Source organism: Camelina sativa, chromosome 6 (assembly GCF_030686135.1).
Source record: "Camelina sativa cultivar CO46 ecotype springtype chromosome 6, ASM3068613v1".
Taxonomy (NCBI): Eukaryota; Viridiplantae; Streptophyta; class Magnoliopsida; order Brassicales; family Brassicaceae; genus Camelina; species Camelina sativa.
Genome location: NC_141885.1, coordinates 20813155 through 20830854, shown reverse-complemented (window position 1 = coordinate 20830854; position 17700 = coordinate 20813155). Strand labels below are relative to the sequence as shown.

Here is a 17700-nt window from a genome sequence, read left to right as displayed (position 1 = left end):
AAGCGAGTACCAGTGATAGAGATCTTATCAAAGGGGCATTGTTGAGGTCGCCACGAGTGAGAATCAACTAAACTGGTTTGCTGACAATTGCTACCTACTTCAGTTTGTAAGTAGTTTTGACTAAAGATAAAAAAAACAGAGAGAAAACAGAGCTGAAAATTTAATCAATAATTGATTTAAATAAATTTAAAGATCATTATATTCACACATCCAAAATATTAGTGATGATGATTAGTAAAACTACATTGCCCTCGCATAGGAGCATTGTAAATCACCCTTAATATAAATAGAGGTTAAAAATGATCATTATGTTGTTACTTGTGCAAAACGATTAAGATTCGAAATCTCTCAAACGAACCAGCTCCGATGGCGATTCCACCAAGAAACAAGTGCAAAGCAAGATACTCCTCGCCGGAACGGCAAACCCAACCGCCGGAATGGCAAACGCAACCACCGTCACCAAAACAGAACCGCGACAATCCTTCTTCATCGCCTTCGATCATTGATAACTTCTCTTCTCTCTCGAAGAAACCGTTCGTTTTCCCGCCGGGTTATCAGTTTGTACCGACCGACCAAGAACTCATCACCATCCCGGATCTTAAATCTTGACCCTGCGGAGAAGGAGGAGGAGCAAGACTCGGTTTTAGGCTTTCCTCTGAAAGCCTAAATGTTTGAATCAAGATTTCGATCCGTATTGACCAGGTTCTTTTAAGTCTGATGTTGCAGAAGATTCATTTAGCTCATTTCGGAAACAAAACACCGATCATAGAGTAAAACATGCATGCGGATAACTATCCATTAGCCTAAGGCACACGAATCTAACACCCATAGAGAGTAAACCAAGCTAATGAGAAAACCTTTTTTTAGGCTTGACTGAGAATATTGTTGTCACCAGTACTCGTTGCAAAAACAAACAGCAGCTGCATGCAAAACTCTATCATCCCTTATTACAGTAATTTGCCGACTGAAAGCTTTTGATACACATTTTGGTAAACGAAAGTCAACCTCTGCAAATTAACTCTCAGATTATTTACAGCAACTCATATGAAATAGCAACTTTTTCACTGTTAAATGTATCTGGATATCATAAACACAGACCTGCAGAGAGACTGAGAGATTACAAGCTGTTCTGTTCGAGTGCTCTGGATTGTAACCAGCAAGAATGGCAAAGTGGATTAATTACTTATCTGAGTTCTGAGTAAATAAGTAAATAATTACTTATCTGATGCTTTTTGTCATCAACGACAAATTTATGAACTTGATCACCAATCTCTCAATCCAGCTCCAGCCTGGAACTGTCAACCTAGCTAGCTAGGGTGAAGGGTTTACACACAGAATAAATCAACTTATAATGAGATATCTCAGCGCAAACCTTAGTTCTTCACCGGTCAGTTTTTTATTTTCTTTTTCTCTTATTTTTGAATAACAAAGATAAAAAAAAAGTTTTAAATATATTTTGATGAACGAAGATAATATCAAATAAGTCTCGAAACATATCTAAATCTAATCTATTTCGAATCCAAATACATATTGTATATCTTTTCAAAATTTTGATAAAATTCATAGATAATATATATATGGCCACCGACTTATTACAATCCATATAAATAAAAGATACATGCATATATCATGAACCTACGTTGAAGCTCTTAAAAATCATATTACGTACTTTGATACTTTGCTATCTGATTGTCTAAAGCTACTCGATGATGTCGATGCCTGGAAGAAACAAGCGTAAAGAAAGATCCTTGCCAGAACCGGAACCGGAACCGTCAGGGATCCCTTCTTCTTCAGCTGATGATGATCATCACATGTCTTCTTCTCCTTCAACGAGACCTTGCTTTCCACCAGGTGTCAACTATAGACCAAAAGACTTGGAGGTCATCTCGTTACTTGGACGGAAACAAGACTACTTGGGCGGAAACAGAGACTTATTGGCCACCCTCTCTATACATCTCGTGAACATCTACGAGTCCAATCCTGAAGAACTTTCAGGTTTGTCTCCTCTTGTAGAACAAATTTATTGATTCTTAATTATTTAGGTTTATTTTTATCAACCTTTATCTCTTCTTTCTCTTTGTGCAATCGCTTACTTGTATTTTGTTATGGAAATATGTAGTGGACTTCAAGAAGGCTAATGATACAGAATGGTACTTTATATCGGAGAGGAACAAGATGGGTAAAGATGGCAAAAGGCAGAAACGTGTCGCCAAAGGCGGATACTGGCACGCAACAGTTGCTTCCAATAAGATTGACGCTGGGCAAGGCCTCGTTGGTTACAAAATCGCACTATCATACTACGTTGGGAAACGACCTAATGGCAAAAAAACTAGTTGGTTGATGCATGAATACTGGATTGATCAGTGTCCTTCTGCTGATGATGACGTAAGGTATGCATGCGTTTCTTGATTCCCAAGTTATTAAGTTTTTTTATTTTTTGATTTTATTGTGAGTTTTCTTTTGGTTGGTGCGTATACGTAGGGCTATTCTATGTGCAAGATCTATCGGAGCACACAAGCAATAAATAAGCAGAAGAAAGCAGAGGAAGAAGAGAATAAGAAGCAGAAGAAGGTTGTGCAGCAGCAGCCTCCTAGTGTCGAGTTTCATCAACCGCATGCCCCTTTGGATTCTTATCAACCGCAGCCTCATCATGATATTGCGTATCGACAACAACCTCTGTTTCAGCCAGCCCCGCTGGATTCTTATCAACCGCAGCCTCGTGATTTGGCGTATCAACAACAGCAGTTTTGGCCAGGCCCGCTAGATTCTTACCGACCTCATCAATGGCAGTTTGGGGCATCCCGGCCAGATTCACACCAACTGCAGCCTTATTATGATTATGCGTATCAGCAACTTATAAGAACGCTAGAGGAAGAAAATGTTGGCGTTCAACAACAGCTTGCTCCTCCTCCTCCTCCGCAAGGTCAAGATTCAAGATCCGGGATGGTGATGACCCAAGAAGACGGGTTCTTTAACCCCATCAATGAATTGTTAAACTATGAGGAAGAACATGGTGTCGTAACTGAGCAGCAACAGCAAGAGCAAAGTGCACCGATTCTCCCTCCTCCTCCTCAAGGTCACCAACTGCAGCCTTATTATGATTTTGCTTATCTACAACAACAGTTTCTCATGACGACGACGCTAGAGGATGAAAATGTTGGCGTTACTAAACAACAAGAACAAGAGCTGAGTCTGCCTCCTCCTCCTCCTCCGCAAGGTGATCAAGATTCAAGATCCAAGATGGCCATGACTCGCTTGAGCAACGACAACAGCACCGAAGAAGACTTGTTTGATATGTCTGACGAGGACAGGTTCTTTGACGTTGATGCATTATTCAGTAATGAAGAAGAAGAAGAAGATGGTGTCGATACTCAGCAGCAACAACAAGAGCAATGTACACCGATTCTTCCTTATGATATGGTGTATCAACAGCCACAGTACTGTTTACTTCCAGCAGAGCATCAGAAGCCGCAGACGCAGCCTTTTCCTTATAACTTTCCTGAGTTGACCAGCTTTGAGCAGGAACCAGTGATCCCAGAGGATTTTGAAGGTTTCTTCGCTGATTTCATTAAGCCACATTCACTGAACGGGGATGAGGATTCCAGCAGTTATGGTCTATTTGAAGGCTTCGACACAGAAGGAATGATAAAAGATTGCACTCACTGATCTCAGCCTACTCATACTTATGCATTTTGGTCAATATCAGAGATAAGATTTCCATGTGTTTTTTACTAGTTGTTAATAGCTCTGTTTCCTTTTTTATGGGCAATGTTCTCCAAAACCAGAGACATAATTCTCGTTGCTTTTAATGTCTTGATATAACACACTTAATACACAATTTTTTCAACATCTTCTTATATCAAAACTTACACTTAACACATAATTAAAGATACAGATATAAAACAGTACTGATGGCTTCTTCTTCTCCTGAGATTTTTGCTTTCCTCTGAAAGCTTAAATGTTTGAATCAAGATTCCGATCCGTATTGACCAGGTAGGTTCTTTTAAGTCTGATGTTGCAAAGATTCATTTAGCTCATTGCAGAAACAAAACACCAATCATAGAGTAAAACATGCGAATAACTATCCATTAGCGTAAGGCACACGAATCTAACACCGATAGAGAGTAAACCAAGCAAATGAAAAAAAAACCTTTTTTTAGGCTTGACTGAGAATATTGTTGTCACCAGTACTCGTTGCAAAAACAAACAGCAGCTGCATGCAAAGTGATGAAATCGAACTCTATCATCCCTTATTACAATAATTTGCCGACTGAAAGCTTTTGATACACATTTTGGTAAACGATGTCAATCTCTGCAAATTAACTCTTAATACATAGAATGCAATTGTAAAAGCAAACGCTAAATTTTCCGTTTTTGCCTATCAACATGACAAGATTTTTTTATGAAAATTGATCAAAATAAAGGTGTTAATGCTTAATAAATATGAGATTTTTTTTTCCACATGTAAACACAAATATTTATTATGTTCAAAACAATCCATACTATTGATGTATAATGTTAAACTCTAAGTGGGTTTGAACTTTGGTGAGGTACATATAGGAGATTTGTTGTAAAGCCAATCAACTCAAATAAATAAATTTTGTTTTAAGATGCATATTTTAACGATAGAGACATTTCACATCTGTACTCTTATTTTAAAAAATTAAAATTACAATGGTGGCAAATTTTTTTTGGGTTTGTTAGCAAAACAATACATTTTGGAAACATAATAGGTTTTATAGTACAATTACTATTTAAAACTAGAAAAATTCCCCATATGTACTGTGTGTGTAATAGATATGGTGTGAGATAGAGAAAATGTAGGGTTGGGTTTAAATGTGCAAAATTACAAGTAAGGGTCTTCTTGTTTTTAGATTTGTTTTTTCATTTTTTTTTATCATATTTATCTTTTTCTAATTATTCAAATATTTATTAATATATCTTTTTCCAAATTTTTTCCACATAAAAAAAATATATGTTTTTTTCTTGATAATTTGATATGCATTTTGTTTGATGATTTTATTTGACAATATTAAATATTTTTTTATATCTTTGTATTTGTACACTTTTTTGTACACTTTTTTAAGTGTACAAATGTTTATACAACTTATTAAGTGTATAGATGCATCATGCATGTACACATTATTAAGTGTACAGATGTAATTTGTTTAATACTTACAGTTTCAAATGTGTGTAATGCAATGGTTTTGTAAAAATTACATATGTACATTTAATAATGTGTACAAACATCTGTACACTTATGTCTAAACATATGTACATTTGTGTCTAAACATCTGTACACTTAAAAGGTGTACAGACATCAATACACTTAATAATATGTACAAACTTTGTACACTTAATAAGGTGTATAGACATCTGTACACTTAAAAATGTGTACGGATACAAAAGATGTATATAATATATTAAAAGAATTATTAAACAAAGTTCATATCAAATAGTAAAGAAAAAATATAGATTTTGTGTACCTAAGAAGTTTTCTAAAACAAAAATTTATCAATCATTATTTGAGAAATCAAGAAATAGGGAGAAAAAGAAAAGTACAATGACAGCAAATGTAATTAATAAAACTGTTGAATGACAAAAAAGGAAAAGAAAAACAAAGGAACAGTGTCAAATGTGGGTTTCTCTAATTGTAAATAGTGAGTGTATCATTTTGATAATTATGTTTCAAAAACGTATCAAAACTCCAATTAACTCTTTTTTTAATATATATATGGATTTTTTTTTTGTTAAAATATATATGGACAAGTTAAAAACACAAATTATTAAATCACTCCATTAGATAGGGGTTTTGAGATCAAATTATACTGGTGTTGATCGACGACACTCCTGAAAACAGATCAGATTTAAAAGAGTAATTATCGTTTTTGGTTGTGGAGGATAGAAAATTGCCGACAGTTCATTAAATGGAGATGGACGAGAAAGCTTTTGTTCTTGTTCTTGTGTTGGCTGAGTAGTATTTATTTATCTTATTGTAATTAATGATTACAAAGTTTAATTATCATTGGCTTGTCTGCCACATACTTTACTCTACCAGTCTATCCTAAATGTAAGAATCTTATATAATAAAATAAAATTCTCTTTTGACAAGCTCTAAAAAAATTGTCATTTGCCACTTTCTTTTTATGACATGTATCATTTTCTTTTTAATATTTTAAGTATATTTTTTTCAACTGATTTTATATGACATACATTATATTATTTATATTTAAAATAAAATATAATTTGATATTATACATTATAAGATGTTCAATTTATTCTTTAATTTATGTAGCATATTGTCAAAAAATAATGATTTTTTCTTTTATTTCTTAACTTTAATAGAAATAATTAACATGATATGTTTTTTTCAATTGACTTTATATGAAATATATTATATTATTTATATTTATATTTAAGACAACATATAATTTGATATTATAAATTATAAGATGTTCAATTTATTCTTTAATTTATGTAGCATATTGTCCAAAATAATGACTTTCTCTTTTATTTATTAAAGTTAATAGAAATAATTAACATGATATGATTATTACATTATTTTCCAATTTGATTATAAGATGTTCAATTTATTCTTTAATTTAGGTAGGATATTGACCAAAATAATGATTTTCTCTTTTATTTCTCAACTTTAATAGAAATAATTAACATGATATGATTATTACATTATTTTTCAATTTGATTCTAATTAAAAAAAACTAAAGTAGATTTAAATATATATATATATATATATATATATATATATTTAACTAGAATTATTTAGAGAGAAATAACTAAAGTATATGTCTTATAAAGAAAGAAATGAATATATATATATATATATATATAATTCTAATTTGTTTTGCTTGAAATTCTTATCATATATTATTAGTCATAGACTTTGACTCATAGTACCTATTTATATTTGAAAAATATAAAATGTATTTATTCATGAACCTTCTCACATTTTTTATTAAATTTCATATTCTGTCACATATTTTGTAACTTTCATATTAATTTGATTAGGTTGAAATTCCTATCATATATTTATAGTTATATTAACTAAAAAATTAATACTCAAAACAACTAATAAATGTATTTTTGGTGCATCTTCTTACATATTTTAGTAAATTTCATATTCTATCACATCTTTTGTAACTCTCATATTAATAATTATATCCATCTTTAAAGTACTAAATTTCATTTAATTGAAATTGTTTACTTCTGTTATATGTTGACACTTTTGTAACCTCCATAATATTATTAGTATTGTAATGAATGACTAATAACAATTAGAAACATAATAAATATTAAAATATATTATTATGTATTTATTGCATTTTGTAACTCTCATATAGCTTGTGTAACTTCTTATAGATATAAATTGATATAAGGATTAGTGCATTAACTGTCCAATTAAATAATTAATTTATAATAGGCTTCTAACTCCAAATATTTCTATAATATATATATATATATATATATATATATATCATTGATCAATATTTTATATACTTACCATAACATCATAATCCCTCAAATAACAATTTGCCGATAATAAAAGAATAGATCATTAATATTATAGTTTTGGAAAAATTACAGTTATGGTTGTTAAAAAAAATTCAAGTTATAAAAAATATAATATTTGGTTTACAATTTTTGTGCCAGAAGATCAAATCATTTGTCTAAATAATTTCAAGATTTTTTAAAAATATGATATTTTATTTTCCTTTTATTTGAATCATAATCAAAAATAATTTCAAGATTAATGAGTATGACTTGGAATCCCGCCCAGTTCTATGACATTGATGAATTATTGGCAGATATGGACAAAGGGTACGACTTGTGTGGACCTCAAGACAATGTATAAATAAACATATATAGTGGATTTTCCACATTAATGGAAACCCGAACTCGTTAAGTTTTTGTGTCGTCGTTTACTTAGTACACTTAGTACATGTTTCTTTTAATCTGATTATAAACGAGAAAGATCGATCAAAAGTGAGTAGCTTACTATCAGCTTAGCGTTTAGTGAGTACATAATTACATATAAAACAAGCTGAGAATTCAATTAACTATTAGGCCAAAAAAAAAAAAAGGCCTCGTTAAGACTATTTTGTTTAAACATAATCACGTTTGCATCAGTAAAGTAGAAAAAAAAAATCAGAAAAGGAAAAAAAAAAGAAGAGTTCCTCTTATTTAGTATACTCGATTTCAGATAACAAACTGTGGCATGTCAGCGCATGATTGGGTAAAAAGTTTTATTGAGAGCAAAAATTTATTTGGCATGATTTCTCTCTCTCTCTCGCGAATGATTCAATTTGAGGAGATTGAATAGGTTGGAATCGTTGAAGATGGAATAGGAGGAGACTGGAATCGAAGGAGATTGAACTAGAATCAAGTCTTGTTCCCGGATTGAATCATGGTCAGTATGAGGAACACATGAACCGTGGAGCTGGGATCTATGTTGTTCATGTGCATCAATTTGGAGGACATGTCGCTGGTCTTCCTTCAAATTATCTTATCCCTCTCACTTACAATGTTCCCAGGTAAGTAATTCTTTTCAATCTCCCACGGTTTTGATGGAGTAGCCTTTGATACTCGATCATGCAATTGCGTCTTCATATATAGAAGAATTAAGGAGTTTTGTAAATCATTGTTTAGTTCAAATTACTGATGGTTCGACTTCAGATGAGTTAATGTGTAGAAAGGTATATGCTTGATGGGGTTGATGGTTTGTTTTTATTGTTTAGCACTAGACATCACACCTTGGGATTATGCAGGAGAAAGAAGCATAGAATGAGGGTGATGGTTCGAGGAAAGTGCTTTGGTTCCCTGCGAATTCTCCACGAACAGGTACTCTCCTAGCTATAAAAATGAACCTATTTGTTGGGTTTGATTAGAACAATTTTCTCTGTAGCTTTCTTATTGTCTCAAAAAATTGTGCAAGCTTCATTGTTTTGCTTATGATTGTTGTTCTGATTTAGCTGCTCAGTTGGAAATCGTTGGCTTGTTACAAAAGTTTTGATATGTTTTTGTTCATTCTTTGTTAGGGTGTACTGGTTTTATTTTGCTGCAGACTTGGCTTGATATTGTAAGGACGTTGGTTCTTTTGCTTGTTATGATTTGTTTTTTTTCTTGTTCTTGTGATTTCAGGTTTTCAGTAGCTGATTTAAACACATGTATGAACAAAGGAGTTAATGAGTCTGAGGACTTTGGAATTAGGATGGTTTACTTGTTTTTTACTAGTAAGTCTTTTTTTGGTTAGCTCTGTTGCAGACAAGGCTTAACAAATTGGTAGACACTTTCACATCTCTTGCTCCTTGTTTTGCTTAGTTGAAGCGCTGCTGCAGCTTACCCAGGCTCTAATGCAGTTCCAGGTATATTGCTTGTTATACATCTCTGTCATTTTTTTAAACTCTCTTTGTTTGATGCTATTCTATATGATATGATTGTAAAGTCAACTCTCTTTAGTGTGTTATTGAATTTACAAAGTTTGCATGTTTTCTTCTGCAGTTGTTGTTTAGCTTGTCTCGTTTTGCATATTAGTTATGTTTAGAAGTAATCTATTATTATTCACGGAGACATGAGATTTCGGACAAGTAGTAGTTCTACTTTGGTTCAGGATATAATTATCTCTGCATCTCTGCATCTAGGTAGTGTTTTTAGATGCTTTGAGAATAAATGCTTGAACTTAGCATTTACACTGGCCAGTCTGGACTCTTATCAAAACTCTTTTCTTCGTCATTTAACATCAGAATTGTTCCTTGAATGTTATTACTGTGAATAGAGAGAATATGATTGTACTATTATTGTTGTGTATTATCAAATGGAATGATACAACTTATATATAAGCATAAACCATAATCAAAGGACATAATTAAAGAAATTACATAGAATAATATGATTAATGTATATTAGAGTAATATATGGGATTTGAGTAATCATAAGTGATATGATGATACTCTTTCCTTAATATGCCCCCTTAATTTCAAGGGGTAATGTAGCGAAGCAGAAATAACGGCTTGAGATTGACAAGTCCAAGTGTTGAGAAGGAGATCCGATTATGAATTGAGAAGATGAGTTGTTGTTGTTGAATAAGATTTGCTAAAGACCCGATACGGTGACGAGTTGTGTGATGTTGAGGTGGCTGGCATCAGCGATGGTTAGAGAAGGAGATCTGATTTCTTATTTTTGTGTTTTTCTCAAAAGAAATTAGACTTAGATTCAAAGACTTTATGATATATAAGCTTGAATGATAGAAGCACTTTTGGCTTAAAAATAAAAATTATAAAAGAAAAAAAAACACTTGACTTAGATTCAGAGGTCTAAGATGGTAAACTTGAATAAAAAGAAGCTCAATGGCTTAGATTCAGAGGTTCATGATGAACTTGAATGTGGAAGCACTTAACTTAAAACAAAACTAAACAAAAGAAGCACATAGCTTATAAACATGAACGAAGTTGATCGTTAGATCATTGTGGCTCTAATACCATGTGAATAGAGAGAATATGATTGTATTATTATTGTTGTGTATTATCAAATGGAATGATACAACTTATATATAAGCACAAACCATAATCAAATGACATAATTAAAGAAATTACATAGAAAAATATAATTAATGTATATTAGAGTAATATATGAGATTTGAGTAATCATAGGTGATATGATGATACTCTTTCCTTAATAGTTAATAATTACTAGTTAGAGGTGATAATTTTAGTTAGGATTCTACAAGTTCTTATAAGAGACTCAAATTTATATCCGACCATTGGACTTGCTCTAAGACTGCTCTATGTTTTGTTTGTTTAATTAGCCATCGGATCAAATTGTGAAATCTCTCAAACGAACCAAAACTCCTATGTCGATTCCACCAAGAGGACCAAACTAGGTAAAGGCCGAGGCGGAAGACAGAAGAAACGTGGCAGCAATGGAGGATACTGGAACCCAAATTAAAGTAGCTGCTAAGAAGATCAACGCTGGGAAAGGCATAGTCGGCTACAAAACCGTACTATATTACTACGTTGGGAAACAACCAAAGGCGTAAAAGGGGATTGGTTAACAGCAACGAAGAAGACTTGTTTGATATGTCTGACGAGGACAGGTTCTTTGACGTTGATGCATTATTCAGTAATGAAGAAGAAGAAGATGGTGTCGATACTCAGCAGCAACAACAAGAGCAAAGTACACCGATTCCTCCTCCTCAAGGTCAAGACGACTCAACATCCGGGGATGTGATGACGAACGAAGACTATGACTTTCCGTATCTGTGACACTGATGAATTATTGGCAGATATGGACAAAGGCCATTACTTGTGTGGACCTCAACACAATGTATGAAAAAAACATATGTCTCTACTTGTGTCCTCTTTTATGCTTCTTTAATTAGTACAAGTTTCTTTATTCTGATCATTACAAGCGATAGAGATCGATCAAAAATGAGGAAAAAGAGAGAGTAACATACTCTATCGATTACAAGGTTTCAATGTGTCTCATGAATGAGTCAAGACTAAAATAGCTTGTAGGAATCCTGAATATGGAAGAAGATACCTTGGTACTCCAACTGTTTCTTGTCTGATATTTTCTTGTGTTTGGCGCAATCACATGAGATAAAAAGTGTGATCGTGTAAGTCCAACAAACGAAGATAGAATAGGATCACGAGTTATCTCTGTACGGCTGTTCCAGTCCTAAAAACATCCTCTGTAAATGTAAGTGATGGACCGGTTTTGTATCTAAATAACCGACCAATAACCGGATACCGAAATACCGGTTTTATACATAAACCGAATTTATTTTTAACCCTAAAGGCCAAACAAGCTAAACAAAGTTACACATCGTCTTCTTCACCTTCCGAACAGAGGATACAAGTTCGCCGACGTCGCTAGCTTCCTCTTACTTACTTAATTTGGGTAAACTTTCCTGCTTTCCTTTAGAAACGACGAAAAAGTTGAGATTTTTTGTTGAAGATTCATCTTGTTTCATTATCATCTCCCAAAATCCCGATTAGAGGGAGGTCCAGTAATTAAATTTTGTTGATTCTGTTGTCTAGGGTTTGAGAGGGCCTCTTTCATCTGCAAGTTGAGAATTTAAAGTCCACACATTTATGCAATTGTAAAATTTGATTAAAAAAAAAAAAAAATTCATACTTTGTTGTATAGTCATCTGAAGAATTTGTTTTTGTGTGATGGTTTCAGCAGCTGTTGAAGAAGGATGCAGAGTGAGGAATCTCACGAGCCTACGAATGGGATTTCCCAGGAGGAGGAGTCGAAGGAAACAATGAAGAGTAGTCAAAAGGCTGATAGGAAGAAAAAGAAGTTGAAAGAGAAATTGCTTAAGGAAGCTTCTAAGGCTGACAATAGAGGTGTTTGCTACTTGAGTCGTATCCCACCACACATGGATCACGTTAGACTTCGCCAGATTCTCTCTCAATTTGGAGAACTTGGAAGGATTTATCTTGCACCTGAAAGTGAGTTTTTTTTTTTATATACTTTTTGAGTCCTTGTTTAATGTTAAAAACACGTCTTGGTCATTCTGTATTTTCGAAATTAGCTGATACATTAGTCAATTTCTATTCAGATGCTGAAGCACAAGTGCACCGTAAGCGGGCTGGTGGATTTCGTGGGCAAATATTTTCTGAAGGGTATGTTTAAAGATATGGGTTCAAAATACTTCTCCACATTGATAATTTGGATTCTTTTTAATATCTTATTCTGTTCGTTGACTGTAGGTGGGTGGAGTTTGCTAAGAAAAGTGTAGCTAAACGTGTTGCAGATATGCTGAATGGAGAACAAATTGGTATTCCTAATGAATCATATCAGTATGTATAGTTGACAACATGTTTAAGTGATTATTAATGTTTGCTGTCTTCTTTTCTCAGGGGGGAAAAAGAAGTCATCAATATACTACGATATTTGGAACATCAAGTACTTGACCAAATTTAAATGGGATGATCTTACTGAAGAAATCGGTATTGTTAACCACACAATTTCTCTGCTGAACTTCTTGACCATTTTACTTTTCTATATGATCTCTAATCTACAAAGGGATTGCTTTGTGCAGCATACAAAAGTGCTATACGGGAACAGAAACTAAACATGGTTCTTTCTGCTGCAAAGAGAGAGAAGGACTTTTATCTATCTAAGATAGAGAAGTCGCGTGCCATGACTGAGATAGATGCACGAATGGAAAAGGTGCTCACTCTTTCTAATATTGTATATTCAGAAATACTATTTTCTTATATGGTCGATGTCTTCTTGTCTGGAAATTTATTAGCTTGTGATCTCTTTATATTTGCTATCAAATCTTCTAGAGTTGACTTGTAGGCCCTCTCGTTAGGAGGAATTCTGTTGTTAGTTTCTCTCTCTGTAATTCTCACTACTCTAACCTGATTATTGGTTTGTAATGTTTCTGTTTTTGCGGTGGGCAGAAACGAAAGATTCAGGAAGAATCGGGTAGCAATGCTGAAGCAGCACCAGTCTTTCCGCAGAGGGTGATTCGCCAGTTTAGACAGAAGAATTCAATTAAAAATGAGACATCTCAGAGCAAGCCGGGGCTCTCCACGGATGTTCTAGCATCGGTCAGTACTCTTTCTCTTATGTTTGAAGAACAACTAAGTTTCTTTTAGTTGAATAGTGAGAGCATCACAGGTCGTCTACATAACAGCATATATAGTAGCAGCTTAGCCTGGGGTAGATCAATGTCAGCATATATAGTAGGTGCTTAAACCTGGAATCGTGCCCACATTGAAACCTATTGACCTAATGCATTGCTAGTCCAACTTATGTTTATAGACCTCATTGGCATTCCTAATGGCTCAAATCAGTATGCATAGCCAATCGGTTATATCTTAAGCTCAAGATTATAGACTCGTATAGTATCTGTGTGCAGGTTTACAACCCGAATCTGTCATATATATCTGACCCCACTATGGTTTTCATTGGCTGTTCCGGTTTAGCACAACTCATTTACATGCATATGTTATCAAATTTATGGTTTTGTCTATTCGTTTTGGCTGATTCAGGTATTCGGGGGTTCTTAAAGATTAAGAGGCATGTGAAGACACTGCGAATTGGTCATAGCTAAATGGAGAAATTAACGATCAGTTCCATTACATATGAATGTCATTTACCATTAGTTTCTGCATGTCAACAGGGAAAAGCTTCAGACACTTGTAGCATTGTGTGCTGATGAAAGCATTAAACAAATTTTGAAACTTTTGTGTTCTCTCTTAACAATCTTATTCTCTAAGGATACTTTTGTCAAGAAATTTATATACTTGACCTTCCCACCACCAAAAAAGCGACTTAAAGAAGTTTTTACGTACACAAACATTCATTATATGAACACATGAATACCAGACGGATACATCACATAGAAAGAAAAAAATCAATCTTCAACAAAATCGGGAGCCCAAGAGACTATGTGACATTATTGGTTTTGTGAGCAAAGCAAGAGACTGACATTAGTGGTCATCAAGACGACGAGAAGAAAGCAAGGGCTTTGGGAGATGAAGTTGCATTGCAGCTGCACCATGGCTTGTGGCTGATGAACGGTGAAGCCTGCAACGGAATGAGCCTTCATGATTTGTAGGGGCACAGATACAGATCGTTTTCCCCAACTGGTTGCTGTTGCTGAGCAGACCAAGCGAATCCGTCGACCACGACTTCCTCATCGACAATCCTCTCTTGTTTTTGTTGTCCTCTTCGTCCTTCACACGGCTAAACGGATTCTTGTTCTTGAATGAACCTCTGCTGCTACTGCTGGTCAGGCTCTTACTTGGTTTCTCCTCTGCCATGAATTTGGTGTACGATGAGTGATATGATTCTCGTGAGATGACTTAAAAAGACAAAGTGAAACTAGCGTATGTTGTGAACATTCAGGTGCGGTTAGAGCTGAATCAGATGAAAATAAACAAAAACAAACCAAATCTTTCTCTGCAGACAACGAGAAGCTCTATATAGATACGAAAATAGCAAAGACGTGACCGCTACCAACCTTTTTATAAACTATAATGTTTAGATGATCATGAACACGTAGTTGACGTTTACATGGTCAATTCATGCGTCTCTGGTATTCCTCAAAGAGGGGCTCTCCGGTTTCTCAAAAGGTACAAGCTTTTTCTAATATTGACATTTAACACGCAGTCAATTTTTACAGAGTCAACACTAGAAATAAAGCAAGCACAAGATTCCAGAAGAGAAAATAGTAAAAACATCCTTTTCATAACATAAAACAAGGTCTTGCATTACAATCATAAAAGTCATGTCCCAAGCTTATTTTATTTTATTTATAGAGATTAGAGACAGTAGAAGAAAACGGGAGCAAACTCTAAGCGTCCCTCTGAATCTTATTATCAGGACAACAATCCACTTCAAGAAGACCTTTTAGCCAGGAGGCCAGTTCATTTGGCGTCCTCCAATGAGATGAACATGAATGTGGTACACCGATTGACCTGCAAAACCAGAAGAATATGAGAAACATCACCAATCATGATGTCTCTTTATTTTCCATGTGTTGAATATGATAAAGGCTAATAGAAAAGTGGAGCTATATATAATATAAATACATACAGCCTTGAGGACCATCATTGATAACAATTCTGAAACCCTCTGCTAGGCCTTCTTGTTTTGCTACAAGCTTGGCAGTGTAGAGAAGGCGGCCCAAGATGTCGATGTGCTTTTCCTCAGCCTGCAGTAGAAGAATAATACGTTATTTAGTATTGTGTTTCTTTATGGGATCGAGTCTAATGACTGACATGCTCTTAGCTGAACATTTATTTAACTTATGTCTAGATTTTGTTTGAGAGAGTTCAATTTTGAGAGGTGTAAAGTGAAGAAATAGGTACCTTAGAGAGGCCAGTTAGGCCATCCCTCACTTTAGGAATAAGGAGGATGTGAACAGGACCCTGAGGCGTTATGTCCCTAAAAGCTAGAACCTGTAACATGATTTTAGCAAACATGCCAGGAACAGTTAATGAAGTATGTACAAACTACTGACAAGCTTTAAAGTGGTAAAGATATTAAGAAACAAATTTCGGTTGTTAACACTGACATTATCATAGCAAAAAAAACATAGTCAAACAGAGGCCATCTTTATATTTGATATTCATAGAATGCTTCAAATGGTAAGCAGACTGAGCTAGCTACTTAGAGTATCTCCAGATGTGCAGAAAATAGGATAAAGTCTATCAAAAGGGTTATAGGATATAAAAGGACCTTGTCATCCTCAAAAACCACGTTGGATGGGATTTCTTTGCTAATGATCTTGTCAAATCTGCATGTTACAACATCATCAATTCAGCTCAACAAAAAACAATTCAAACTGAATCTACAAACAAATAGGCTATATGGAAATGACCAAACATATAAATCAAAACGAGCTTCTTCTCTCAAACTCTCTCAAGTCATTTCTACTACAAAATTAAACAAAGATATTGCCATTTCAACAGTTATGCAACAGTTTCACTCTTCTAAGCACCTCAAACAAGTCTGTCACTGTACTCATCCATCATTACATAGTTAACAAAACCAACTTCATCACTACATCACAAAGGACAGCCCATTACTTTTTTTTGGCAATTGGAACAATAAAGCTACAACAACTGATGATCTACTAACAAATCGACCAGAGAAGGATGAGCAACAAAATTAAAGATCGTAACAGGGAGGGAAGGTTTTACATGGTGGGAGAATCGTCGGAAGGAGTGGCGGCGGCGAGAGCAGCTTCTTTCTCGGAAGCCATGACGGCGGAGACAGGTGAAATATGTGATGATAGAATTGAAACACGGTGGCTCATTAAAACCCTAGATTCGTCGACGGTACATCCAACAACTTCACCCGCCAATCTCTTTTTCGGAACCAATGATATTCTGCCACGTCATACACATTTTTTTTTTCAAGTTTATCTTATGGGCTTACTAGATCACAGAGCCCACAAAGCCCACTTCTTTATTGGTTACTCAATATTATTTGTCGACATCCATCAAAAATTATTAACTAAAACAAGCGTATTATTTTTATTTCACAATATGATTCTCACCAATATACATACGTTTAACATCGATGTTGAACAGAAAGGAAAGCTCTATGAAGAAGATGAAGATAAGCTCGAGAGGATTTGGAAATATAAATGTTTCTGTTAAGTATAAAATGTCGATGTACAATTGATTATATACAATCATAATCTATCCGGTACAAACCGGTTCACTAAACCAACATCAAATGTGTAAACCACATCATCACCTCTAATACTAATTATTCTCTCTCTCATTCTCGTAAATGTGGAAACTAGGGTTTCCTCTGTCTCCATATATATATATATATGTCCTTGTACAAACCTTTTGATTAATATATACAGAAAAACCCTAAACACTTTTCTGCGCCTCTGTTACTCGTATCTATGGTATCAGAGCCAGAATCTCTCTCTCTTTTTTTCTTTTTGAAACAATCTTAACCTAAAAAGAAGCAGATCTTTGACCATCATAACTATGGAGTATCTCAAACAATGTCAATCTTCAAACTCCTTCCGCTTCGTTGTTTCACCAGCAGCCATGGATGAACGAATGAGGAGAAGTTGCTTCATCGACGATTGTGGAATGAAAGACGAGTTGCGTGTGTTTGTTGTGAGGAATCCGTGATATATATTAATGGTTTTCTCTGATTTTAGTTTTGAAATCAATGATATTCCTTGTAAGCAAC

The 17700-nt window shown here is 34.3% G+C and overlaps 4 protein-coding genes and 1 long non-coding RNA gene across 15 annotated transcripts; 3 read left to right on the top strand and 2 right to left on the bottom strand.

Moving 5' to 3' along the window:
• The first annotated feature begins 366 nt into the window (after window positions 1–366).
• On the top strand, window positions 367–3666 carry LOC147942864 (uncharacterized). The gene is made up of 5 exons (XM_087456214.1): window positions 367–583; window positions 1891–1995; window positions 2120–2400; window positions 2482–2616; window positions 3376–3666. Exons 1-5 carry the CDS (start codon window positions 367–369, stop codon window positions 3664–3666), a joined length of 1029 nt encoding a protein of 342 aa, XP_087312340.1.
• Window positions 3667–8128: 4462 nt separating this feature from the next.
• Window positions 8129–11412, top strand: LOC109133494 (uncharacterized). Of its 8 annotated transcripts, none has more exons than XR_015559704.1 (7): window positions 8129–8251; window positions 8339–8549; window positions 8784–8856; window positions 9157–9248; window positions 9337–9380; window positions 9997–10165; window positions 10820–11412. It is a non-coding gene; the product is annotated as an uncharacterized LOC109133494 (long non-coding RNA). The 8 variants fall into 8 exon arrangements; XR_015559700.1 differs by having other exon boundaries at window positions 8754–8856; XR_015559701.1 differs by lacking the exon at window positions 9997–10165.
• Window positions 11413–11682: 270 nt separating this feature from the next.
• LOC104791946 (pre-rRNA-processing protein ESF2) lies at window positions 11683–14338 on the top strand. 4 transcript variants are annotated; one of them, XM_010517958.3, is made up of 9 exons: window positions 11824–11913; window positions 12054–12115; window positions 12199–12470; window positions 12581–12644; window positions 12732–12799; window positions 12882–12971; window positions 13064–13194; window positions 13431–13580; window positions 14025–14338. In XM_010517958.3, exons 3-9 carry the CDS (start codon window positions 12215–12217, stop codon window positions 14040–14042), a joined length of 777 nt encoding a protein of 258 aa, XP_010516260.2. In that variant the 5' UTR covers window positions 11824–11913; window positions 12054–12115; window positions 12199–12214; the 3' UTR covers window positions 14043–14338. The 4 variants fall into 4 exon arrangements, with proteins under 4 accessions (XP_010516259.2, XP_010516258.2, XP_010516260.2 ...); XM_010517959.3 differs by having other exon boundaries at window positions 11825–11913; window positions 12202–12470; XM_010517957.3 differs by lacking the exon at window positions 12054–12115 and having other exon boundaries at window positions 11683–11913; window positions 12202–12470.
• Window positions 14317–14946, bottom strand: LOC104791947 (uncharacterized). Its single transcript, XM_010517960.2, has one exon. The coding sequence runs from the start codon at window positions 14796–14798 to the stop codon at window positions 14466–14468; it is 333 nt and encodes a 110-aa protein (XP_010516262.1). The 5' UTR covers window positions 14799–14946; the 3' UTR covers window positions 14317–14465.
• Window positions 14947–15206: 260 nt separating this feature from the next.
• On the bottom strand, window positions 15207–16886 carry LOC104791945 (adenylylsulfatase HINT1-like). The gene is made up of 5 exons (XM_010517955.2): window positions 16683–16886; window positions 16219–16276; window positions 15849–15938; window positions 15574–15691; window positions 15207–15455 (listed from the first exon to the last, which is right to left on the bottom strand). The coding sequence occupies exons 1-5, from the start codon at window positions 16796–16798 to the stop codon at window positions 15388–15390; spliced, it is 450 nt and encodes a 149-aa protein (XP_010516257.1). The 5' UTR covers window positions 16799–16886; the 3' UTR covers window positions 15207–15387.
• Between the last annotated feature and the right edge of the window lie 814 nt (window positions 16887–17700).

What these genes read in the sequence shown, in the direction of transcription:
- LOC147942864 (XM_087456214.1), top strand. Translation starts at nt 367, where the DNA reads ATGGCGATTCCACCAAGAAACAAGTGCAAAGCAAGATACTCCTCGCCG. An exon ending in ACCGACCGACCAAGAACTCA is followed by an intron (nt 584 to 1,890) that starts TCACCATCCCGG and finishes AGGTCATCTCGT; the next exon opens with TACTTGGACGGAAACAAGAC. An exon ending in TCGAGTTTCATCAACCGCAT is followed by an intron (nt 2,617 to 3,375) that starts GCCCCTTTGGAT and finishes GTCGATACTCAG; the next exon opens with CAGCAACAACAAGAGCAATG.
- LOC104791946 (XM_010517957.3), top strand. Translation starts at nt 12,215, where the DNA reads ATGCAGAGTGAGGAATCTCACGAGCCTACGAATGGGATTTCCCAGGAG. An exon ending in TGATCTTACTGAAGAAATCG is followed by an intron (nt 12,972 to 13,063) that starts GTATTGTTAACC and finishes TGCTTTGTGCAG; the next exon opens with CATACAAAAGTGCTATACGG. An exon ending in TAGATGCACGAATGGAAAAG is followed by an intron (nt 13,195 to 13,430) that starts GTGCTCACTCTT and finishes TGCGGTGGGCAG; the next exon opens with AAACGAAAGATTCAGGAAGA.
- LOC104791947 (XM_010517960.2), bottom strand. Translation starts at nt 14,798, where the DNA reads ATGGCAGAGGAGAAACCAAGTAAGAGCCTGACCAGCAGTAGCAGCAGA.
- LOC104791945 (XM_010517955.2), bottom strand. Translation starts at nt 16,798, where the DNA reads ATGAGCCACCGTGTTTCAATTCTATCATCACATATTTCACCTGTCTCC. An exon ending in TCCGACGATTCTCCCACCAT is followed by an intron (nt 16,277 to 16,682) that starts GTAAAACCTTCC and finishes TGTAACATGCAG; the next exon opens with ATTTGACAAGATCATTAGCA. An exon ending in TGGTTTTTGAGGATGACAAG is followed by an intron (nt 15,939 to 16,218) that starts GTCCTTTTATAT and finishes ATCATGTTACAG; the next exon opens with GTTCTAGCTTTTAGGGACAT.